The 25421-nt window shown below is 36.3% G+C and overlaps 1 protein-coding gene, 3 long non-coding RNA genes and 1 pseudogene across 4 annotated transcripts; 2 read left to right on the top strand and 3 right to left on the bottom strand.

Moving 5' to 3' along the window:
* Window positions 1-490: 490 nt before the first annotated feature.
* On the bottom strand, window positions 491-1113 carry LOC147941044 (uncharacterized). The gene is made up of 2 exons (XR_015560891.1): window positions 982-1113; window positions 491-909 (listed from the first exon to the last, which is right to left on the bottom strand). It is a non-coding gene; the product is annotated as an uncharacterized LOC147941044 (long non-coding RNA).
* Window positions 1114-1419: 306 nt separating this feature from the next.
* Window positions 1420-3332, top strand: LOC104700733 (uncharacterized). Its single transcript, XR_015562898.1, has 7 exons — window positions 1420-1675; window positions 1772-1843; window positions 2308-2466; window positions 2553-2629; window positions 2697-2827; window positions 2910-3063; window positions 3179-3332. It is a non-coding gene; the product is annotated as an uncharacterized LOC104700733 (long non-coding RNA).
* A 250-nt stretch (window positions 3333-3582) lies between these two features.
* On the bottom strand, window positions 3583-4500 carry LOC104700734 (aspartic proteinase CDR1 pseudogene; annotated as a pseudogene).
* On the top strand, window positions 3910-10080 carry LOC147941043 (uncharacterized). Its single transcript, XM_087460337.1, has one exon. It carries the CDS (start codon window positions 6804-6806, stop codon window positions 9720-9722), a length of 2919 nt encoding a protein of 972 aa, XP_087316463.1. The 5' UTR covers window positions 3910-6803; the 3' UTR covers window positions 9723-10080.
* Window positions 10081-14366: 4286 nt separating this feature from the next.
* LOC104700732 (uncharacterized) lies at window positions 14367-16237 on the bottom strand. Its single transcript, XR_753634.2, has 4 exons — window positions 15988-16237; window positions 15741-15819; window positions 15244-15326; window positions 14367-14845 (listed from the first exon to the last, which is right to left on the bottom strand). It is a non-coding gene; the product is annotated as an uncharacterized LOC104700732 (long non-coding RNA).
* Between the last annotated feature and the right edge of the window lie 9184 nt (window positions 16238-25421).

Genomic DNA, 25421 nt, shown 5'->3' with positions numbered 1-25421 from the left:
GGATAGCTATTGATGATCTTCAGAGAAGTGTATGCTTATCACCGACTGGAATTGGTCAAGGACCGATCCAAAGGAAGCACTCGCAAATGCAATCACCCTTGCAAAGGAATGGCAAGTGGCACAAACCAGCTTGGAGAGATCTTTGCCGACCAATCCCATGATGACGGTCCGACCAGTTAACCCGCGACCTTGAGACTATACCGGTTCGGATATAGTGCTAATAACCAATAGTAATAAAACCGGCAAAAACCAGAAAAAACCGTTATTAACCCGCGATCCAGTAAACCAGTTGACCCGACCAGTTAGCGGTTCAAAAAAATCTACTTGATTTTTGAAAAAAATGTATATGGATTCACAATTTCAATTACTTTTAAAACCTTTTATTCGTTTAGAGCTTAGACGGCAACACATGACTCACGACACACCTCGTCTTAACTTCTTTATTATTTCTCGAACTTTGTGTAAGAACAGTGAGTTATTTTTGGAGATGTTTTATTAGTGTTCTTTATTTTGTATTTGGATTTAAAAGTTTTAATCATTTTATTATTATTATTAAACTTCATAATTTGTTAAACATGATATCCTTTTTTATAATATTTTTGAAATATTTATTTACATAAATACATTAAACATATTTTACTCAATTAACCCGTGGTCGAATCCAGTTGACTCGATGACCCGGTGACCCGAGAGCTAGTCTGGTTTAAGATCCGGGTCAGGTTTCAAAACATTGCCTGCCATTCAGATTCAGCTTGGGACACCTCATCGCAAAAAGCTGGACTGGGATGGGCTTTCACCAACCGGATCTCGAACATACACATCACCAAATCAATGATTTTTCATCATGTCAGATCACCATTGATGGCCGAAGGACTTGTGATGCTCCATCCCCTGAACCAAACAGCGGATCTAGGGTTTACAAAACTTTTATTAGCTTCACACTCATCTCAATTGATTGAAGCCATAAAATTGGAGACTCACCGTAAAGAGTTCTATGGGATTCAACATGGAACAAGAAATTTGCTATCTCCTTTACTTTTTAAGAAATTTACATTCGTTTGTTCCTAGAGAGAAAAACAAAAAATTCCATGCTTTAGCAAAGACAGGTTTGAGAAACTCAAACGTTTGTATCACTTTAAATATTTAATTAAAAGTAATACTTTTGAAAAAAAAATTCTAAACAATTGTTATCTTATCAATTTGTTAATTTCTACATTTTTTCCACTCGAGAACAATGTATTTTAATATTTTATTGTCTTTATTAGAACATGTACAACGGTGAGTATTTAGAGATCTTTAAGAGATGCTTAAACTTAAAAAATAAATCAAAATACATTATTAACGTTGAAATCGATCCTAAGTTAAGCATTTTTAGGATTGCTAAGGATCTCATATGTGTCTCTCTATGATTGGTTGCTCAAATTAACAAAAGAAAGAAAAAAAACTTCGTCGACCCTTTTTTCCTCTCTCTCTCTTTTCTTTCGAACCGTTCTCATCGGCATGACCAACAATGGCCTGCTCTCAGTCACTCTGAATCCTCAGTCTACCAATCTCCGTTAATTTTCCCTCTCGATCTATGTGTTGTTCTTCGGTCGTTATCTCGTTCCCTCTTCTTAATTTTCGTCATCTTCATCGGTGTAAAATCAAATTATTGTGGTCGAATTTGAGTTATAAGGTGAAATTGTGTTTGGGTTTTCGTTATTTGCATAGATTTAAGGTTTTATTTTACATAATTTGGTACTAATCCATCAATTGTTTTTCTATTTGGCAGGAAGAGCTGGGTGAACCTTACTTAAAGTATTCAAGTTTCAAGTTTTGGGTTTCGCTTTAAAGGTTTTTTTTGGTGAGTAATCGATTTCTAATTGATATGTATTGACTGTTACTGCAGTTTATTTTCGCACAAAGAAGAACTATTTAGGTGTATGTGAGATTTTGATTTCAGTTTATTGCAGTTGTTACTCTTTTTGCTTCTTTGCTTTCTTTCTAGTGTGTTGATGCATGTGAGTGAATGTCATAGTTATTCGAGTGTCTGATCCTTTGAACTTATTTATCACAAATTGTATAATCGGTCGTATTTTTTCTTTATGGTGTTCATGTTGTCTGCTTTGGAGTTTAATTATTCATGTTGGTTTTAAATTTGCCAATCTAGTTTTGTGGTAGTAACATCAAAACCTGAAGTTAGAAGGCTTCCAAGATATGAATCTGGTTGAGATTCATGTTGGTAGTTCATTGACTGAGATTTGTCTAAATCATGTTTAAAGGATCAACTTGTTCAAACTCAAGTGTTAATCTATATATATTGTTCAGGTTATGGGTCTATGAGCAACCTGAAGCTTACGATCACTAAGTCACCTCTATTGTGGATGTTAGATGGACGTTTTGATGATGATTACTTTTAATAATCACATGAATTCAGCCAAATCAGACAGGAGTATGAGAAACAATGTCTGGACATGATATCTGAAGGTTTAGATGCTTTGAAGAACATGGCATCTGATATGAACGAAATGATTCTATTAAAGTGCAGCTCCTAACACACTTCCCTTATTCAGTACCTGAGCTGATGGTCCATGTCACAACCTGCAGGAGCGGGATAGACAAGTCTCTGATGGTTGAAATTGACACAAAGGTAAGTATACTGAAATTCTCTTTTTGATCGTTGATTATGTAGAGAACTGTAGAATCTCCATCTTCAGCTTCAGTTTCCTGCAAGCCCAAAACCTGTGAAAGAATCTGGAAATGTCCACGATGATAAGTTAGTAGAGATGTAGAGATGGTAAACACAACAATTGTGGATAGAAGCCTTCTGTGAAATGGAATGATGTTGGTGAGTGTTATTGTTATGCTTATCTTCTTGTTTCCCTTTTTGATGCAATATGTGGAAACACACTTATGCTTAATTATTGCAGCTGGACTTGATGGAGCTAAACAAGCTTTACTGCAGATGGTGATACTACCGAGAGTACTCTTCATACAAATGACTTATAGCTGGACTTGATGGAGCTAAACAAGCTTTATTTTGTAGGATGCCATCTCTCATACAAATGTCAAAACCTTGCAACTGTAAAACTCAAGAGTACTCTTCATAATTCATTTTTTTTTAGGGTCTGATTTTAGCCAATGCCCTGTTTTTTTTCATCATCTTTGTTAATCTTATACCTTCCTCTTGATTTTTCAGGCAGCAGCGAGACATTCTCTGCTCTCCAGGATCATATAAAGCTTGCTCTCAAGTCTTCAGGATCTTATACATTTCTAACTTGTTGTTTTGTTTTTTTTTTCTTCCAGGTTTTGGATGATGTTTATATCAATCAATGATGGCTTTGTACTTAACATATTATAATTTTCAAAATATTTTTTTTTAAAAAATTAAGAACCCAAAATTATGATCTACCATTGGAGCATACCTTTTACAGTTTTTAAAAAAAGTTTTTAACTTCATTATTTCTAAATATTATAATTATAAACATACTTAACAATCTTTTTTTAGCATCCACCGTTGAACTTGCTCTTAGTTTATCTTGTTTATAGAGGTTTTAGCCTTTCTTGTATTATCGACCCATCGTCAGCTATCTCCTTGTTTTCTCATAACATAACATCCGCTTTCACAACTTTTTCCACTGCCTCTCTTACTAGGTTACAGTAGCTTTCAGGCAAGAACGTGTAAGTGGTTCCAGAGTCTATCACTATGTTCCCTTCCAAGGCATGAAATGGTGTCCCCAATGTCTCAATGCGGGTTTCCCAACGCTGACCGCGTCTAGGTTTAGGTAATAAAAACCGGGTTTTTGCTGTGGTCATAAACATAGTGGTTGATACAACCCCATCTCCTGCTATATTAGCATTCCCACCAAAGTTGATCTTACTAGTTCCTTTACCAGAGAAGCAGTAAGAGACGAAACCTGGGTACTCCCCTCCCATCTGAGTGACGAGCGATAAAGATCCCCAATTTAGACCAACAATGCCCGAAGAACTCGGGGACTTAAACCCTGAGCTGTTGTGGCTACAACCAATAATGGTTTCAGGCATCACAAAGGGCTCCCCTGAAGTTGAGTGGATCGTGACTGTCTCGGTCGCTAAGGTTCCCTTGGTATAGCTTCCGTCTGCGTAGACAATGTCGTAAGGACAAGAGTGCCCGTCGCATCTTTTCTCTTTGAAGGTTGAGGATTTCGAAGGGTCGAATATGGGAGCGTATTGGTCGTAACAGTTAGTAAAAGGCAAACATTGTGTCCATACGAGATTGCTTCCTGTGTCTAAGACAGCTCAGATCACGAAAGGAGGAGTACCGATCTGTAGTTTCATTAGGTACGTGGTGTCATCAAAGACGGTGTTAGCGTAAGGTGACCCGAGATGAGTATCAGAGCTGACTCGAAAAGAAGATGCATTGGAGCGACGCTGGATCAAGTCGATGGTGAAGCCGTGAGGTGATGAGGCTGTGGTGGTAAAGATAAAACATGTTATTATGATTTGAAGAAAGAGAGCGATCATCGTAGTTGCAAGAGACATGATGATCGAATAATTTTTTGTTTTTTTATATGGGGGTTTGAGACACAATGCAATGTGATAGAGAGCGGAAGCTTAATTAACGGACGAGAATTCTAGATCTCTAAGAGAACTCGGATTCACGAACGGATCTTGCTTAGAACGTCGTAACTTGACGAAGAAGCAATAAGGATAGGGCCGAGATCGTGAGTGATATCGACGTGGTTTTGCAAGTCCTCCTTGCAATGCTTGAACAAAAGCTCTTAGGGTTGAGAGTCCTCCTCTCTAGACTTTAGGCAAGCTCTCGTAAAACAAGTTTATTCAATAATCAATAATTAACTTTACAATAATGAGTCATGTCTCTTTAAATAAGAGGAAGAGGATGAAAACCCTAACCGAAAGAAGAAGCAAACAAATAGAAGCCCGCATATACATTAAACCCATAAGAAACAAAACCTAAATAATGAATGAGCTCAAACGTGATGACCGTCACATTTGCGTTGATGATGCGCTGCATCAGTCCCTCCGGGTGAGAAAGATTCGACCCGAATCTGAGATCGTAGTCGAATCTGAGATCGTTTAAATTACCTTTGTCGACCAGTTCATAATATTTGCGCTTAAGAACTTCGTGATGTTTCTTTTTCAGCTTCAAGTGCAACATGCTAAAACATCCTCCACATAGAGTCTTTGTTAAAACAATCGTGGCTTCCAAGCTCGCTTGAACATGAGTGACCAAGAGATCCTTTTTGCCCTTAGATCTTGTATCCTTGTTTGGTGAAAATATTGACACATGGTGATGAAACCATGGCCAGCTCAACCAAACCACACGGACGTGAGGACCAGCTTGAACCCGAGCAAGCATTAGAGGAGCAGCTTGAACCTAAGGAAGCATTGGAGGACCAGCTTGAACCAGAGGAAGCACCAGAGGAGCAGCTTGTACCAGCGGAAGAAGCAGAGGAAGCATTGATCGTCCCGGCGGGTCCTATAACAAGGTCACGGTCCAAGAGGTTCAACCAAGCCATCAATGCAATACTTAAGGAGTTGGACAAGAATCTAGAAGACGTGACTCAAACCACATTCACCATGCTCACAGCTCAAGGTGCTCGGTAAAGGGTAAAGTGTTGCTTTGGTGCTCTTTTTCCCTTGGTCAAGTTTTGTCCCATTGGGTTTTCTTGACAAGGTTTTTAATGAGGCCTAAGTAACATTTTTAGACCCCATTTGCCAGCCCAATTCGTGGTCCAAAGCCCATTACAAAGCTTTAGCCCATTTTCTATCTCTTTCTCATTCAAACTTTGCATTTAATGTTTTGTCATTTCCTAGATATCTTGCATGAGCTTGAGCTTGAACTTGCAAGGTTGTCTAGGGTTTTCTCTTCTCTATTTCGTCCCCCCCCTTCTCCTATTTAAAGACCATGTATCTCTTCTTTGTAAACCATCAAACATTTTAATCAAAAACTTCTTTCTACTTGTTTGATCTGAGGAGTGTGTAATATCTTCTCAACTTGTTTTCTTCTTAGTGTGTAATATCTAAGTTGAATTCGAGCCTGAAGTCTAGGAGATTTCCATCTCTCTTGGAAGTTCATTTCAATCCCCTTTTCATCCGCTGCATCATATTCACCCTTTCACCTTCTTCGTCGATCTTGTCTTTGCATCTTCGACCCTTTGATCATCATCATCCCGACCGTTCTTCTTCAAGACCTTGCGAGTGTGTTCTTGGGAAGCAGATTCCTTACCAGGAGTCTATCATGTGGTATCAGAGCAACCGCTCTGCAATCAGGTTTTGAATTCCAATCGTCACTTTTCTCTTATTTTCAGATCTGTCGCTTCATCTTACAAGAGTTTTATAAAATGTTTTACTCGTCCAAAAATTACGAAATCAATTGAGTTTGGATCTTCTTTGAGTCTAGTATTTTTGAAAATTGATTTGCGAATTTTTGGATTCGTTTTAATAATTTTCCCAGATCTGTTTTCATTTACGTGTTTTTAGAACTATTTACTGGTGGATCTTTGTTTCTGTCTTTTCAGGTACCATGGTGACGTTGGAAGAAGAAGAGTCATCCACCTCTAGCCTGGAAAGGAAAATCATGAAATCAATCACAGCTGCTATGGCAACAATGCTTGACGAAAAGCTTGGTGCTCTACGTCAAAGACAACACCAAGATCTTAAAATCCAAGCCACCAGATGACACATCTAGATCAACCTGGAGCAGCTTACAGAAAACATCTCACACTCCCAAATCTAAATCTGTGATTCATTCTAAAATCTCTTTAGCTCATAAACTCTATAAATTTGCAGGAAAAGGAGATTACCTTGAATGGGAGAAACACATGGAGGATTGGTTCTACTACAAGGACATACCTGGAAAGGAGAGATTAGCTTTTGCACTTACCCAACTCACAGGAGACGCTTACAAATGGTGGTTGCAAGAAGTTGATGACCGTTGGTATTACAAGGAGCCAAATATCACATTGTGGAGAGATCTTAAGAAGCTTCTAAGGAACAAGTATGCTCCACAAGCGCTACACCGTACTGCCCAAGCCAATGTCACAATCCAAGCAGTTCCTGAAAAGAAACCAGTCAAAATACCAGCCCAAAAGAAAAACCCAACATCTGTGGAGGCTAAGGCGCAATCAGATCTTCTTGAGGCATTAACCAAGTACTTTAAACTTGAAAAGAAGAAGACTAAGTCAACATCTCAACCAAAGAAGGTCCCTGAACAGATTAACGTTCAAGAGCAAAGTCTAAAATCATCGCTTGAATCAAGTAGGGAACCAAAGCAATGTAAGTCTTCTACACTTTCAAAATCCAAGGAAGTAACTGTTCAAGGTTTAGAAAATTCCAATTCTTGTATGATGCACTTGTCTTTGCCCAAAAGTGTTGAGATAGGTACAGATTCTAATGGAGGACAATGGAAGCAAGCAGAGCAAGAAAAGGAGAATAAGGAGTTTGAAAGAAAGGATCAATCCGGAACCAAGGAGAAACAACTTGGAGAAGAAGCCATGGAGAGACAGTTCATTGATGAGGATGATGTTGCTATACCAACTGGACCTATAACTCTATCTCAAGCTAAGTGTGATCTTTCTTTTATACAATCTGATTTTGTGCTTGAAAAACTAACCAAGTTTGAACCGGAACAACCGAGTAGCATTATTTCCTTTTTACAGGACCAGGAAGAAGAATCACTTGAATCAACACAAATGAGTTTGCCATTGATTAGTGATTTGGAGCAGATAAACATTGTGCCAAACACAGTCCCTATGCCATATCTTTGCGGCTATCCAAGAAAGCACTGTAAGGAAATTGGTTTGGTTAGGACATATCCTAATTATTTTGTGATGCTTTCTGCTCAAGATGAAAAGCGTTTTGGTTTAGAAAATGTGAAAGAATTTTGTGTTTCAAAATCTGTTTTTAACAAAATGATTCCAAGTTTTGAAACATTTGCTTTTAAAGAGTTCTTTAAGCCAAAAGGGTTGTTATTTGAAAAGTTTCTTCAATTTAACTCTTCTTTGAGAGTTTCTTTGAGTAGCATTGTGATTGAGCCGTTTGGAACTAAAACTGAGCATGTAATGGTAAAACCTTTTTCTGACATGAGACTTTTGCTTGACAAAAAGTTGTGTGATTCTAAACCGTTCATTGAGTTTTGCAAACCAATTGTGAAAGATCATGTTTTTGATTTCTCTATTTCAAGTATAATGCACTTTCTCTTTCCCATGATTGCTAATAAAGGAACATGTTACATGAAGAAGCAAAATTACTTTGGAGAAGAAAGATGTTCTGTTAAAATCAAGGAGAAACCACCAGATATATACCAACAAATGATTTATCATTTTGAAGTTAGAATCTGGAAGTATCTCAGAAAAACAATTATGACCACCAAAGGATGCTCCATTCTAAAACACTATTTTGATAACAATTACATGAATATCTGTTTAAACTTTTTCTATGTACCTAAAATGTTTCCTTTTGATGTAGGAGATCTTGCGGAGCATGGAAAAATAGTCAAAGCTTTCTCAATGCTCAAAGATGAACCACCTGATGCAATACTTGTGCTCATATCCAACAATATTAAGATAAGTATTTTTATTCTCAAGGACTCTCTTATCCAAGATCACCCGGATATGATTCGCTTGTCTTTGTCAAAAGAGCCAAATACAGATTTTAGAGTGGTCAAGAAGCGCATAATCAAAATTGAAAAGAAAGTGGGAGATAAACGATTCAAACCACCTGATTTGGATCAAGATGAGCACCAAGATGTCAGCAGCTTCATACTGATCCAAGAAGAACCCCCAGATCCACTTCCATTAACCATGATGAGCATCAATAATACCCAAGGCACTATCCAGCTAAGTAATTCCTTAACCCAATTTGTTTCTCATGATTCCAGAGCTTTGATTATCAGTTTTTTACATTCAGAAAACCATGGGAAAAGGTTAGATTTATTCAAAGAAAATTCTGAACATGACAAGGATAGTGTTTTGTACCAAGCTAGGATATATTTTCATGTTTATAGTGAATCCATGACTATAATGACACACTTGATCTTTGCCAAAGGTATTGACAACTTTGCAGGTACAAAAGAGGAGCCCCCAGATTTAGCAGTTCTTTCGTCCAAAATCTTTGTGAGAACCGGCATTGGAGATATTTTGATGCATGATCATAAATCCAATGGTTGTTTTAGGATGATCTTTGAGGTTGGCGAACAACTAATGGTACACTTGAGGAGTAAACAATTTCCAGCTGAAAAGGAGTCAAAACTAATGCCAAAGATTGATGGACCATTCACTGTGCTCAAAAGAATAAACAACAATGCCTACCAAGTCGACCTCCAAGGTAAGTACAAAGTTAGTGGTAGTTTCAATGTTTCTGATCTTTTTCCTTATTGTGCAGATAATTCGGATTTGAGGTCAAATCCTTTTCAAGTGGGAGAGGATGATGAAACCATGGCCAGCTCAACCAAACCACACGGACGTGAGGACCAGCTTGAACCCGAGCAAGCATTAGAGGAGCAGCTTGAACCTGAGGAAGCATCGGAGGACCAGCTTGAACCAGAGGAAGCACCAGAGGAGCAGCTTGTACCAGCGGAAGAAGCGGAGGAAGCATTGATCGTCCCGGCGGGTCCTATAACAAGGTCACGGTCCAAGAGGTTCAACCAAGCCATCAATGCAATACTTAAGGAGTTGGACAAGAAGCTAGAAGACGTGACTCAAACCACATTCACCATGCTCACAGCTCAAGGTGCTCGGTAAAGGGTAAAGTGTTGCTTTGGTGCTCTTTTTCCCTTGGTCAAGTTTTGTCCCATTGGATTTTCTTGACAAGGTTTTTAATGAGGCCTAAGTAACATTTTTAGACCCCCTTTGCCAGCCCAATTCGTGGTCCAAAGACCATTACAAAGCTTTGGCCCATTTTCTATCTCTTTCTCATTCAAACTTTGCATTTAATGTTTTGTCATTTCCTAGACATCTTGCATGAGCTTGAACTTGAACTTGCAAGGTTGTCTAGGGTTTTCTCTTCTCTATTTCGTCCCCCCCCCTTCTCCTATTTAAAGACCATGTATCTCTTCTTTGTAAACCATCAAACATTTTAATCAAAAACTTCTTTCTACTTGTTTGATCTGAGGAGTGTGTAATATCTTCTCAACTTGTTTTCTTCTTAGTGTGTAATATCTAAGTTGAATTCGAGCCTGAAGTCTAGGAGATTTCCATCTCTCTTGGAAGTTCATTTCAATCCCCTTTTCATCCGCTGCATCATATTCACCCTTTCACCTTCTTCGTCGATCTTGTCTTTGCATCTTCGACCCTTTGATCATCATCATCCCGACCGTTCTTCTTCAAGACCTTGCGAGTGTGTTCTTGGGAAGCAGATTCCTTACCAGGAGTCTATCACATGGCCATATGCACGAGGGAAAAAACGATCCTTCGTAAACAAAATGCGGAAGAAATCAACTGGATCAAACACCATGTCAAGCCGCTGATCGTTTCCTGCTTTGCCCGTTGAGATGCAAAAGCCAAAACCATTAGATCCTGCTGACGAACACCTTGCAGTTCTCTAACAAAATTGACAGCTTTTCTACGACAATGTGAACTCGACTGTGACTTCGACATCATATCGACTACATATGTGATCTTCTGTCCCACCATAAAACAAGTTGTGTAAGATAAAAATTCTGAGATGAAGCTGACTTGTTTACACGTCAACAACAACGAGCTTGGTCCGCAAGCAACAACACCCTTGCACCGAAGTTTTGTGGAAATGTCTGATAGTGAATTACGAACACCTCTGTCCATCCATGTAGGCACTTTATTACGGAACCAACAATGAATATTTGGTATTAAGGACCTGGCGGTGGAGCAAAATATGGACCTGCAACACATCACCAGCAGCAAGTACTACACCCAAAGTACACACAACAACAAGCTGACCCTTCTTGTAGCGAAGGTAATCCCCAAACAACTCCTCAGTGTTGTTCTTTGTGATTTTTTTGTGTGAGTAAGAAATGGTGCATGCATATCCAAGCTGTAATCAAATAACTTCAACATCACCACAAAGACGGCCACATTTATGCTCTGCTCACCGAACATGAACTGTAACCTTTCAGAGAAGCAACCCAAGATGAAGCTTAACTTTCCATGCTCTGCTCGTGTGTATGTATAAGAAGAACCCCATTGTGAACTATACACAACTTCAATTCTCTGCTTAGAAACTTCACTACGAAACTCAATTGACAAGGTCCACATAGCACGATGAGAAAATACAAACACCACACGAGCTGATATTGCTTCTCCCATGCTGTTCACTAGTTGCATTTTGCATTCGACTTTGAGTTTCAATTTTCCTCCTGTGATACCATCTAGAAGAACCCAAAAATGTAAGAGAACTGGTCTCACATGTGGATGAAGCTCCGCATGAATCTCGTTCGTCAATAAGGAGTCAATCTGTACATCAGCAAGCTCCACTGAAAACCCGAGAGAGGAGATAGCAAGCGCGGGCACGGGTTGTGTGTAATCAAATGCAAAGCCAGTCACATTTCTTCTCCCACTCCGTGATGTATCTCGCACAATAACGAAAAACTGCAAGTGCTTACTTCCTTCACAAGCTGCTGTAGTTAGTGCATATGTATGACACGTGAAATTGATGGCCACCCAAGGTAATCTCAAGATCTCACGAGATAATGACATCATAAATATGTTATTTTCCACACAAAACCCCACCATATGCCTCTGGTACGTATAAAAATCATGAAAAGAGAATGACACAAATTTCCGGTGTGGGATGCAAACAACCATACCCTGTTTTGGCCATGTCAACTTGATAAGGGAAAGATAAAATGCACGTTTCACTCGGACCGAACGATACACCTCTTCGGAGATGACAACAAGAAAACTACCCCAATCAATCACAAAACGGAAAAATCTCTCTCTGATGGGATAAGCCGACACAGAAACATTGGTCTGAAACCACATGCCTTCTTGCTTCATTGGTGTTAAACACACACATACAACTGGTGACAAACCATTATCCCCAAAATTAGGTGAATTGCACATACACCTCCTTCCTGCTTAAAAATGTCATTATCGTTATTGTCGAAAGCCAGATCACCATCAAATTTGTTGAAGAGATTTTGCCCAGGAAGAAAGGAATTGTCGCTCTGATACGATCTGGTCGTTCAACGCTGATTCGATGAGGATGATGCTTTTGCCAAGAACCAAAATTCTTAAAATCCATCTTTGAGCTGCAGACATAGATTCCCTCACCTTTTTTGGTAGTCTTGTAGCTTAAGTGAAAATATGCTCTCGTTAATCTCCATTGACAAAAGCTTCCAAGAGACTCTGTTTTGTCAAGCATTCCAACACCACCTATTCCCTTGTTGGATTTATTATATGCTCCCAAACTTGTATCGTCAAAAATAGAGAGCACAAAAGATCTATCAATAAAGATCTGAATAACCAAACAGCCATAAATTTTGTGATAGAGATCATCCTAGTCGTGAACAAACAACATCCCGCGGCGACCACGATCTGGCGGTTCCCTATTGACCTGCTGAAGACGATCCTCAAGACATATACATTTTTTGTTGGTTACCGTATCAATATATGTATCGTCGTTCTTCTCGTCAAGGTTTTTGAAGACTAGATCTTGTACAGCAATTGGTGAAAGTTTAGTGTATTCCACCCTAGGAATTCCATAGAGAAATGCACGATCACAATTCTTCATAATGACTTCACCGAAATCTTCATCATAGGCATCATAAATCGGATCAAAAACATCATAGACCAACTCAATAGTTTTAACATGATCAACAGAGTCGTCAACCTCTATAACATCAAGGCTATCACTTTTGTCGTGACTTCGATCACGTGACTCACAATCTTTAACATCAGCTACGAAAACATTCAGATCGCTGTCTTTATTTGACGAAGTATGGTCGTCACTGTTCACGTCATTGACGAAATCATCGTTGTTTTCTATGCCGTCGTTGACAATATCACCGTCTTCTTCATCTCTGACATCGTGTTCTAGATCTACATCAGAAACCATAGTCGGAGACAAATCATCATCAGCATCACCGTAGATACTATATATGGGTTTAGATACCATATATTTCTCTTGAATGTGCCAATTTGCTTTGTGATTCACGGAAAATTTTAACTGTTGCAAACGACTATGCACCAAGCTATCATAATGATGAGGTAAGAAGTGTGCGCATAGCTTCTGCTTAAGTTTATCCCAAGATTTAAAAGGGCTTTTGCCGGCTTGCTTGCGTGTTTTCTTCACATGCTGCCACCATGATGCGGCTTGTCCTCGAAATTTTTTAACCACAAGCGAAACAAATCGATCATCGGAAACGCTTTGAAACTCCAAAATCTCTTCAACCTCCATGAGCTACTCTAGTAATGAATCACTAGAAATTCCACCATAAAACTCAGAAATATCTAACGCATCCCATGTCATGTTTTGCGGAGACATCGTCTGAAGGAAATCAAACCACCAGGAACGTGATGAATCTGATACCAACTGATAGAGAGCGGAAGCTTAATTAACGGACGAGAACTCTAGATCTCCAAGAGAACTTGGATTCACGAACGGATCTTGCTTAGAACGTCGTAACTTGACGAAGAAGCAATAAGGATAGGGCCGAGATCGTGAGTGATATCGACGTGGTTTTGCAAGTCCTCCTTGCAGGGCTTGAACACAAGCTCTTAGGGTTGAGAGTCCTCCTCTCTAGGCTTTAGGCAAACTCTTATAAAACAAGTTTATTCATTAATTAATAATTAACTTTACAATAATGAGTCACGTCTCTTTAAATAAAAGGAAGAGGATGAAAACCCTAACCGAAAGAAGAAACAAACAAATACAAGCCCACATATACATTAAACCCATAAGAAACAAAACCTAAATAATGAATGAGCTCAAACGTGATGACCGTCACGTTTGCGTTGAAGATGCGCTGCATCACAATGTGAATCATTCATGAACATATATACACTACAAATTTTGGGTTGTATAGTTACAGATAATATTGTAGCTATGTACATATCTTTGTCACAAAATTTGGTTTGCTACAAATTTGTTTCAAAAATTTATTTGCGCCTATAAAGTGGTAGCAAAATACCCGTTATGAAAAATCGTAGCAAATTAGCTACAAATTTGCAACAATTATTATTGCGTCAATTTGCTTCAATTTTGTCTCAGATATATTGTAACGAGTTGTTACAAATTTTCACATAATAAATCGTCACTAATAGTTACAAAATACTACATTTAAGGTGTAACAAATTTGCTACAAAATTGCCATCAATAAAAACAGTGTCAATTTACTTCAATTTTGTTTCAGTACAATTGTTATAAAAATCAGAAATGTGAAATGAAATTCCAAATTTAAAACCATGAAATCCAAATACCAATATTTTCAATTACCAAAAGCACTCTTATCTTACATTTCCAAAATACTCACATAGTCATACAAAATATCTTAACTAGATACCCAAATGTTTCACAAACAAACTTGAAACTAAAAATACAAAAACTATGCACACCATGCATCAAAAGTGTTGCTCTCTTGTTTCTTGGATTGACCTCTCCTATAGACTGTGTAGCCTAAACTGGCAAGTAAAGTAAATACAAAATTAAATTATCACACATATATATTCAAAGATTCAGTGTCACCTCTTCGACCTTTTGAGATGTTCTTGCAGATGCTTCTAAGAATAGCAGGTCATGTTCCTTGACAAACTGTTCTCCTTCCTCTTTGCTAACAGCTCTCTTGTGAGCAAGATCGCATTTGTTCCCAATTAGCATAATACTCATATTAAGATTTGCATGTTGCTGTGCATCCTCCAACCAGCTTGCAAGATGGATAAATGTCTCTCCCCTGCAACCAAAAAGAACCAGAATTTTGAGCTTTGAGGGCAGAAAGATCAACACATGATAAAACTCTCGCAATCCTTCTTATATATCTTTCATACTTGGTAAAAATTTCCACAAAAAAAAAAAAAAAAAAAAAAAACAGAGTAAAAAGATCATTTTAAGTAGGATGCTAAGATGTATGGTTAACTTAACAACCTCCCAAAAGAGCATTGCTAGTATCAATCATATTAGCCAAAACTTTATGCAAGATCAAACGTAAATTCCCAAAACCTGTAATTATGAAGAAAGTATCCATTTCCAAAAAACCTTAACAGCAGTTCACAAAATAAAGAAGCAATAAATTCCAAAACCTTGCTGGAAATTTGGAGCTGATCATATAAACTGTTGCAAGGAAATACAAACCTGGTGATGTCATAAACCAGTAAAGCTCCGACTTCTCCTCTGTAATATGATCTGGTGATGGATCTAAAAGACTCTTGTCCAGCCTAGAGCATCATACGATAGGTTAAATCATAAAACGGTATCAAATCCCACTAGAACCAGAAGGCACAAAAATCAAACATAAAACACGTCCAGCCCATACATCATCATCATCCAATGGAAAAGATTTACATGTCGTATAGCTGAGTGAAAAAAACACGAAACAAAGACTATTGACGAGAATAAATCACAACAAGGGACTGGTGAAACTTGTATTTCAATAAGAAACCTATGATGAAACTTAATCGAGAAACCCATCTTTGAGTCTCTCTCTGGCAACGATTTTAAAATATAATTGTTACTTGTGAGCAATTATATAGTACGGCATTGTTTCTATAGATACTGAAAAAATTGTTATTGATCATGACAATTAATCTTCATAATAATCAAGATATGAAATTGAAGATTGAAAGCTTTACCCTGAAATCGGAGAGACCGAAGGGAAACAGAGACGGATAAAAAAGTGAGGTTGACTGGGTTGAATTCAATGCTTCTAATCTGTAACAGTTAAAATTAAACAAGAAACAAAAAAACAATGAAGAACAAATCGAACCCTAACCGCAACAGCCAACAGGGTGTCAGGAACAAAAGCTCTAAACAACCTTATACAAAGGGATATATAGAACAAAGAGACAAAGAGAGAAAGAGAAAGAAGCAGTGGGAGACCTAATTTCTCAACTCAACAAATCGCGAGAAGGAGAAGGAAATAGAACATCTGTCAGACCAGAAACAGAGGGTAGAGGGCGATGTTAGGTGGGGCTGTCGAACGGGGAGAGGCATGGCGAGTTGAGGACGAAGAGATTGGAGCTAGTATCGAAGAGGAATAGATCTGAGTGTCTAGGCGGCAGAGATGGAGTTTACGGTCTTTTTTTTCTAAGTGTGTGTGTGTTCGCCTTGTACCAAATAATTTCACTTTAACCAAATAATTTCTTATTTCATAGGTTATTATTGTTATTCATTGCAGTAAATCACATATTTACTTTTAGTGTCCTTTAAAAAATGTAAATAAAATGACGTTAATATTTTTAAGATGGTTTGGAAGCGACGCAAAGTTAATGTCATATTTGAGAATTGACCTTAACTACATAATTAACATCGTTTCTGTTTTTCTGATACTAAGAAAACATGTGACATCACTTATTACGTGACATCATTTGTTCACTGGATTTGACATTGCTTTTTGCAAGTTTGCTGAATGGTTGTTTTTAAACAATTTGGTCACTATTCTGAAATACTTTTTATCTTTTGTTACAATAATAAGTTGTAGCATACTAAAAAAAAATTAATTAAAAATATTTTTACGTGAGAATAGTTAGTAATAATACTGAGTATATTTGTTACACATATATTGCTACTTATTAGTAACTAATTACTATAAATTTAGTTATGATCCCTAATACTCCCTATATATCACAATAGATGATGTTTTAAGATTTTTACATAAATTAATAAAAAACATTTAATGTTTAGTAGTAAGTCTATTATTTATTTATAATAAGATATTTTATAATTATTAACCAATAGTATTTCATCAAACTTTTAAATTCTCATTTTTATAGTTTTTGAAATTTACAATTTCTTAGCATTAATTGATAAAAGTATACAGGAAATCATTTTTTGTAACACAAGCATAAATACTAAAAAATCATCCTTTATGATACAGAGGGAGTAGTAGGTATATTTGTTATAAAAAAGTTGTTACTTATTCGTAGCTGATTACCACAAGAATAGTTGGTAATTAATTACTACAAATTTAGTTAAGATCCAAAATAGTGAATATATTTTTCACAAAACTATGGTTACGTATTAGTAGCAATTTACCACAAACTTTATTAGTATCTAAAGTTGTCACTATTTCTCACAAATAGCTACACTTTTGCTACAAATTTTTTTAACTTAAATTTTGTCACTAATTAGTAACTAATCGTCGCAAATATTTGCTACAAATTATGTTTATCACATATATCGAAGCTATATCATCCACCGTTTGTAGTGATATATCTATACCTGTTAGACTGTTTACTGTATTTGTTAATGGTACAATTTTGTCATCTGCGTCCAATTTGGTTCTTTCCATTTTTAGGTGAACTTGGGGGAAAATTTAACATTTTGTTACTAAGTTTTACATTTTTTTCCGGGTTTTATATTGTTCATTTGGTTTACTTTTCATTAATGGAAATTAGATGATCACTTATAAATCTTAGAAAAAATTTAGATTTTTTTTTTTGAACAAAGGAAGCTTTCATTCATATTAAATCAGACAGGAGATTCAAAAGATCTCAAGATCAAAGAGGTTACAAAGAGGGGGATCTGAATCCCCAAAGCCATAAGCGAGTAAAAAGGAGTCATCGAGATAGAGTCCATCAGAGCTATGAAATGATCATTATGCAGCACCTTGGAACATGAGAGATCACGATAGCTCGATTGATCACCCTCGAACAGGTCAAGAGGTGACAAGATAGTCATGGTCGAAAGACATAGTGACATTAAGGACATAGCCAAAGCCAAGAGACTCACCGGAGTGAGAATCACTAACATGAGAAGCGCAATGGAAATGTTTAACAGACCAAAGCTTGATGGTCAAGGGAAGGTTGCTTCAGCATCCATAGTGAAGGTTTCGGATTAGCCTGGTAGAGCCAGGGATAACTTCTATAACAATCAAACCGGGTGATGAAGATGGTACTGAAGAAAGTTTGCTTAAAGTCATCGGATAGAAGCGATGGGTTACTGGGCAGAAGACCATAAAGCTTCAAGACTTTAACAACATACCATGGAAGTGAAACAAGAGCACTAAAATGCCAAAGATAATAGTAAAACCATAACAATACAGGTGGGTTCTCTCTCACTTGGTGCCCTTGGCCAAGGAGATCAAGAAAACCACACAAAACATGTAGCTGGTTTAACAAGGAGGGATAAGGTACAGACTTGGTCTCAATAATTTCTATCATCACAATCAAAGTGAAGAAGATGGTGGAACCTGAAGTCGCTAAATGGGATTGGAGTAAAAAGGCAATGAAACTTCAAGATTTTAGATCCAACACACAATGTCATAAGTTGAACAAAAACTAGGGTTCTTACAAAGTACTTGCAAAACCAAAGCAGTCTAGATTCATGAAGTCCTAGATGGATTCTTTGGCCAACAAGATCAAACAAGGAAGCTAGAAAAAATCTATAAATTGTCAAAGGATAAGTATCTTGGACCTGGATTTTTGTAGGGTGTGCTTGAACAATTGGCTTGCATAAGGTTGCAGAGTAGTTGGGACAGAGAGGATATGTTAAAGAGGCTTTGGTAACCATCATTTAATAAAAATGAGGTCATAATGCCAGTCCTCTTCAACCTTAGGCAAGCATAAGCAATGATCCTAGATGATTCTAAGGTTGGGGTTCACAAATAAGTTTTGTACCAGTAGAGCAGCATAGATTGATTATGTTCCAATTGTAGTCTTTGGTCAATGGATTCAATAGATCGACACAACTGTATGCTACAGGCGGACAAAGAAGAATTTGGAATAGACTTGAGTTCTACGAAGTGCATCACTCGGGTCATGGAATCTCGACAAGATCTAGCATGACTCCAACGTCAAAACAGAGCTCATGTCCAGCTGCAGCCAAGTAAAATACTTGGTGAGTGGATTTTAATCCGAGGAGCAGAGAGATATTGGTGTTGACATCAAGGGAAGCCTATGAGAGAGTCAGGAATCCAAAGTAACAAGGCAGTCACTCTCATATTTTGCATCGGAAGGCTCGGACCTTGAGAGAAACAAATCGTCGAGGGAAACCACCTGGTGAGACGGAGAAGGAAAGGGGTGATGAAGCTGGAGCATTGCCAAAGTAGTAGTTTTGAAGCTTGGTGAACTTCTGGTGAATTCATTAAAGGAATGGAGCACAGACACACAGATGGATGAGCATTTTCCCAACGGCGCCGATCGGACTCGACGCTGCCCGGGGAAGGAGTATTAAGGGTTGTGCCAGAGAGCGTAGGCGAGTAGGGTGAACTCACATGGAGAGGATTTCATTAGTGTTAATTACCAAAATAAACATTATATACATTTAAGTACCAATATATATATATATATATATATATACCTAGAATGACCCATATCTTTGTGAAAATAACTAGAATGATTCTGTTATAGATGACATAACTAGAATGACTCAAATCTTTTGTTAAATGATCTTCTGACCTATTTTTCATTTTATTAACAAAATTACCATTATAATTAATTAAAGTATGAATAAAAAATCACAAAAACCCTAAATTAGAAAACATTTTTTTTTCTCTTTTCTCTCTTCTTCACCGACGCTTTGTTTCTCTCCGGTGACCCTCCTTCCGATGTCCCTATCTCCTCTTCTCAGCGAGTCTCTATCTGGTATCTTCACCTTTCCAATTTTTCTGTTTCATCGATCGAGTCTCGGTGAATCTATCTCCTCTTTTCTCCTCCTCTCGGCGAGTCTTTATCTCCTCTTTTTCGCAAATTTTCTCATTGTGAAACGTCCCGACCTATTTTTTTCGTTTTTAATATTAAACTAGTGATCCCATACTCACTAACAACATAACCACATTCAAACCAAACAGCGGAAATAACCAAACAATGAGTTAAATAAACAATAGCAAATAAATCAATAACATCTATCCAACAATACTAATAACATAAACCAAGTCATAGAACAATGAACCAGCAACTTAAACAACCGTTCTACACCACTACATTCCGTTCTAGCAACCTAACATCAGCATAGAAAAAAACAATCAAGCCTCTAGAACATCTTCCTCTTCATTGCCTTGATTCCACGATCACACTTTGTTTTTACCTGCACCACAAACACAAATTGAGATGCATGAGTATTGTCATAAACACTCAGTGATGCAATCCTCCCATCTACTGAGCTATACACAAAAGCAATTGAGAATCTCCAAACAACAAACAACAAACAAACAATCAAACAAACCACGGAAACACGAGTACCAGCCGCCTGCTGAAGGTTTGTGTCGACCGACACCCTCCCGGTGCCGAACGACACAAACACCTAGCAAAGGCTGTGTCAACCGACACACACCTTGTGTCGATCGATGCACATCTTGCTTCGATCAAAATTTTCCAAAATCTCTAATTGCATCGACCGACACCTCCACATGGCATCGATCAATGCTCACATGGCACCGTCCTCGCTCTTGCTTCGATCGACACACGCCTTGCATCGATCGACACAACTACCAAACATCGTCTTTCTCGAAGCTCCAAGTTAGATCTTTGTTCCTAAACGCACCAAACTCGATCAAAATCCACAAAGGAGTCTCCCAATGCCTCAAGTATCACGAAAACACTCCAACAAACCAAGGAATAAACCACACAATACATAAACACAAAAATAAGAGAAATTCAAGCTTAGATAAGCCATGGTCATGCACTCACCTTTGCAATAAGAAGATTCTGACCAAAAAACCACGAAGAATTGCTAGAAATCTCTAAAAACTCTCAAAACTCCCATGAACTTCTCTTTTCTCTAATTCTCTCTGGAAAACGACTATGAGGCTGCTTCCCACGACCTAGGTCGTCCCCAGCCTTAAATACCCCGATTTAGGTTCCACTTAAACCAACCCGCATCGAACCGACGATTAAAACTTAAATTGGCTGAACTGCAGAAGGTTGTGTTGATAGATGCACCCTTTGTGCCGATCGACACACACTTTTTAACCAGCCAATTTGGTTCGCGGATGTTACACATTGGTTGAGTCGTCTTCTCATATTCTCGGCGAATCTATGTCTCTTCCTCTTCCCGGTCGAGTTGTCTTCTCCTCTTCCAGTTCTAGTATGTTGTATGTCTCACGTTCTCCTCTTCGTCAAGATTTTTCAGTAATTCATGGTTTTCTAATAAAAGGTGTGGTAAAAAACGTATTACATGAATGGTGTTCGATAAAATGCCAGTTTTGACGGCAGACTTATATATTAGTTATTACAGATTTATTTGTTGCTCATCGCAGATTTATTTGGTCAATAAATTTGAAAGTTAAGGTTTGATAAATTGCAGGATTTTTGTTATAAGTTGCAAGGTTTGCTGGATAAATAGCTCAAGTTTGTAAACAATTTACAGGTTTTTGTTAAATAATTAGCTTATATAAAGATTTGAGAGTTAGCTTTAGTAGATTTGTTTGTTGTTTGGTGACCTATTTATTTTTCATTATTCGCAGATTTATTTGTTACTTCGCAGATTTGTTTATAACTGGTTGCATATTTATTTGTCCGTCACCACAGATTTGTTTGATGAATGAGTTTGCAAAGTTTATTTGTTTGGTTTAAGTTTGATAATTTGCAGGTTTAGGTTTGATAAATTGTAAGTTTTGTTAGAGATTATTTTAAGTTTTCAGGTTTTTATTAGAGAATTAGCACAGATATAGGTTTATAAATTGTAGGATTTGTCTGTCATCGCAGATTTGTTTGTTGGTTGTATAACATGTATTATTTTGATTGCAGATTTTTTTTTTGGTCATCAAAGCACAAGATTTGATATTGGATAGCTTCATGTAGTTGTCAAATTATATGTGAAAGAGATGCAAGATCTAAGAACCTTCAAAACTATAGTTTTTGTGCTTTTGTTCATGGTCGTGGTGTATTATTTAATCATTAGATGAGAATTTGTATGCGTATGTTGTGATTAGTTTTGTAATGGCCTACAAGAAGAATATACACCAGTAAGTAATTTAAGCATGTATCTATTATTTGTATCTTGTTTTGGTTTAATTCCAAGTAATTAGATTATAGGTGGAAAAAAATAGGTTGTATTACAGGGTTTGGGGTGGTGGTTTTGTGATGGGGATGATTCAACGATTCTTTTGGGAGCTCGGAGTCAGCGACGTGGCCTTACCCCCTTACATGCGGAACTACAAGCCTTGCTCTGGGCCATGGAGTCTATTTTGGAGGCAAGAGTGGATTGTCAAGCTTTTGAGACGGATTGTGCAGAGCTTATCGCGATGGTGCAGAAGCCCGACGATTGGCCAGCCTTTACGATTTTACTGGAGGACTTCTCTATTCTCAGATCTTCTTTCCCTTTCTTCACTCTGGACAGGATCCCTCGTGAGTCTAACGCAGGAGCAGATTGTTTAGCCCGGTCTTCAAGGATCTTAGTTTCTGAAATTTCTTTTGTAAACTCTTTCCCTCCGGTTTGGGCGACCAATCTCGGAGTTCTCTTTTAATTTTAAATGTGTGGTTGGAAAAAAAAAAATAGGTTGTATTGTGTGATGAGGAAAGATACAAAAGTTTAGGGAGAAAAAGAGTTAAGTGGCTAAATCTAAAATCGATTAAAAATACAAAGTACAAAGTAATTAACGATTTAAAGCCTTTGACGTGTATATGTATATTAGAACCCAACAATCTTTTTTGGTAAAAGGTACTGGATTAGATCCACCCGAAGTTCTCTGCCTCAACCATATTACAATTACATTTCTATCAAGAGCTCATGACTTTGTATTATATTGTTGTAAAAAAGTTTATGTTTTTGCAGATTTATTATAATGTTACTAGATTTTAACCTGCCCGACAATTTTTTAAAAAATAATAACATTTTAATTTTTTTGTTTTTTATATTTAGTTTGTTTTGTTTAATTAATTAATAATTTTGTTTAGATTGTCAATTATTAGAACAATAATAGGGAAATAAATATATAAATATGTAATTTATAAGCTATTGTCGGATTAAGTCACAATTTTACCAATGATTTAATTGTTTTACAAAATTTTAGTTAAATTACCCTGATTTAATATGTCTAATATTCTTATATTAGTGGTACTGACCAAATAATTAAAGGAAGATTTAACCCGTGTTTCAAAACCGAATTAATAATATTTTATATTTATACTAATGTTAATTCAAATCGTCATGTTAATAACATGTCCCGCTATATAACAACAAACTACCATATTAGTGGTTTAACCCGTGTTTCAAAACCGTCATATTAGTGGTTTTGGTTGTGTATTGTGTTTTGTTTGTGAAGTTAATATTTATACATGGAAAATGCTTGATGAGCAAGGAGTTTACGATCCGTAGCAATAAAAGAGAGATTTTAGTGTTTTCCTATTTGAGTTGATAACATTATCGCATTATAATATTCAGTTTCTTAATACGGTATATATTATATTAAATATTTTTCTTGATGCTAAAGTTAAATAAACCCGATTATTGAGTTTCTAAAGTTGGGTTCTCGTTTTTATGAACTTTATTAACGTTATAATAATTAATTATTGCGATTGTAATCATTTGTTTTTAAAACTCGGCTGTGTCATTTAAATTTAAGAGATCATACAGTCTCTAAAGATCTATTAAAATAGGTTTGGAGATTTTTATGGGATTAAAAATTTAATGCGTAGAGTTGTTTTTGGAAAAATCGAAATGTATAGATGTTGTCAGCTATTTATGGCAATAAATGTATCAAATTAGGTCGATTTAAATAGCTCCATTAAATGAGTTTCCAGGAATTGTTATTTTAGGAAAATAGTTAGGAGTTAATGTTGTAAATAAAACAAATTAAATAACCAAAACTTCAAGGGCATAACACAAAATGTACTTCAAAAATAATAATATAGATTTTAACCCGCTTCAAGGGCATAACACAAAATGTATTTCAAAAATAATAATATAGATTTTAACCCGCGGTACACCGCAAGACAATTTTTAAAAAAATAATAACATTTTTTTTTTGTTTTTTTATATTTGGTTTATTTTGTTTAATTAAATAATAATTTTATTTGGATTGTCAATTATTAGAACAATAATAGAGAAATAAATACATAAATATGTAATTTATAAGCTATTGTCGGATTAAGTCACAATTATACCAATGATTTAATTGTATTACAAAATTTTAGTTAAATTACCCTGATTTAATATGTCTAATATTCTTATATTAGTGGTATTGACCAAATAATTAAAGTAAGATTTAACCTGTGTTTAACCAAATTAATAATATTTTATATTTATACTAATGTTAATTCAAACCGTCATGTTAATAACATGTCCCGCTATATAAAAATAAACCGTCATATTAGTGGTTTGACCCGTGTTTCAAAACCGTCATATTAGTGATTTTGGTTGTGTTTTGTGTTTTGTTTGTGAAGTTAATATTTATACATAGAAAATGCTTGATGAGCAATGAGTTTACGATCCGTAGCAATTAAAGAGAGATTTTAGTGTTTTCCTATGTGAGTTGATAACATTATTGCATAATAATATTCAGTTTCTTAACATGGTATATATTATATTAAATGTTTTTCTTGAAATAGGTTTGAAGATTTTTATGGGATTATAAAATTTAATGCGTAGAGTTGTTTTTGGAAAAATCGAAATGTATCGATGTTGTCAAGCTATTTATGGCAATAAATGTATCAAATTAGGTCGAATTAAATAGTTCCATTAAATGAGTTTTCAGGAATTGTTATTTTAGGAAAATAATTAGGGGTTAATGTTGTAAATAAAACAAATTAAATAACCAAAAATTCAAGGACATAACACAAAATGTACTTCAAAAATAATAATATAGATTAGAGACTTGTTACTACAAATATACCTAAACCTAAACTTTAGAAGATATGGTAAGGATTGGATCAACTATCAATGAGTCAATTGTGGTGTCTTCTTAAATTATGTGATAGATTTATTTAATATGTCGGAGATATAAAATCTACGACAGACTTGAAAATCGGTAGAAACATAAAAACAAATCTGTAAAAAAAAAATCGGTGGTTCAGTTGTTTAAGAATCTGAACAAGTTTTTAGGATTAAGTCTGCCACCACTAAAAAGTTAGTTTGGTCACGATTAAATCTGCGACCAATTATATCAAACAAATCAGCTGTCACTAAAAATAAATCTATGATAAAAATAAGTCTGGTGTAACATTGAATAAAACTGTGATAAGTAAGAGTCAATCTAGCAATTATCTTTCCTCGATACAACTCTGCAACCACTAATAAGTTTGTAGTTACTGTAAATAAATTAGTAGCTACTCAACATAAAAAGTCTGTACATGAAGTCTATGGTTAGAAAATAAATCTATAGGACAAAACAAGTCTGCAAAAATAAATCTGTGGGACAAAGAAAATCTGTGATA

The sequence above is a fragment of the Camelina sativa genome, chromosome 7 (genome assembly GCF_030686135.1).
Source record: "Camelina sativa cultivar CO46 ecotype springtype chromosome 7, ASM3068613v1".
NCBI classification, from domain to species: Eukaryota; Viridiplantae; Streptophyta; class Magnoliopsida; order Brassicales; family Brassicaceae; genus Camelina; species Camelina sativa.
Note: the sequence above shows the minus strand (reverse complement) of the source record. Positions and strands in the feature narration are given on the sequence as shown.

What these genes read in the sequence shown, in the direction of transcription:
- LOC147941043 (XM_087460337.1), top strand. Translation starts at nt 6,804, where the DNA reads ATGGAGGATTGGTTCTACTACAAGGACATACCTGGAAAGGAGAGATTA.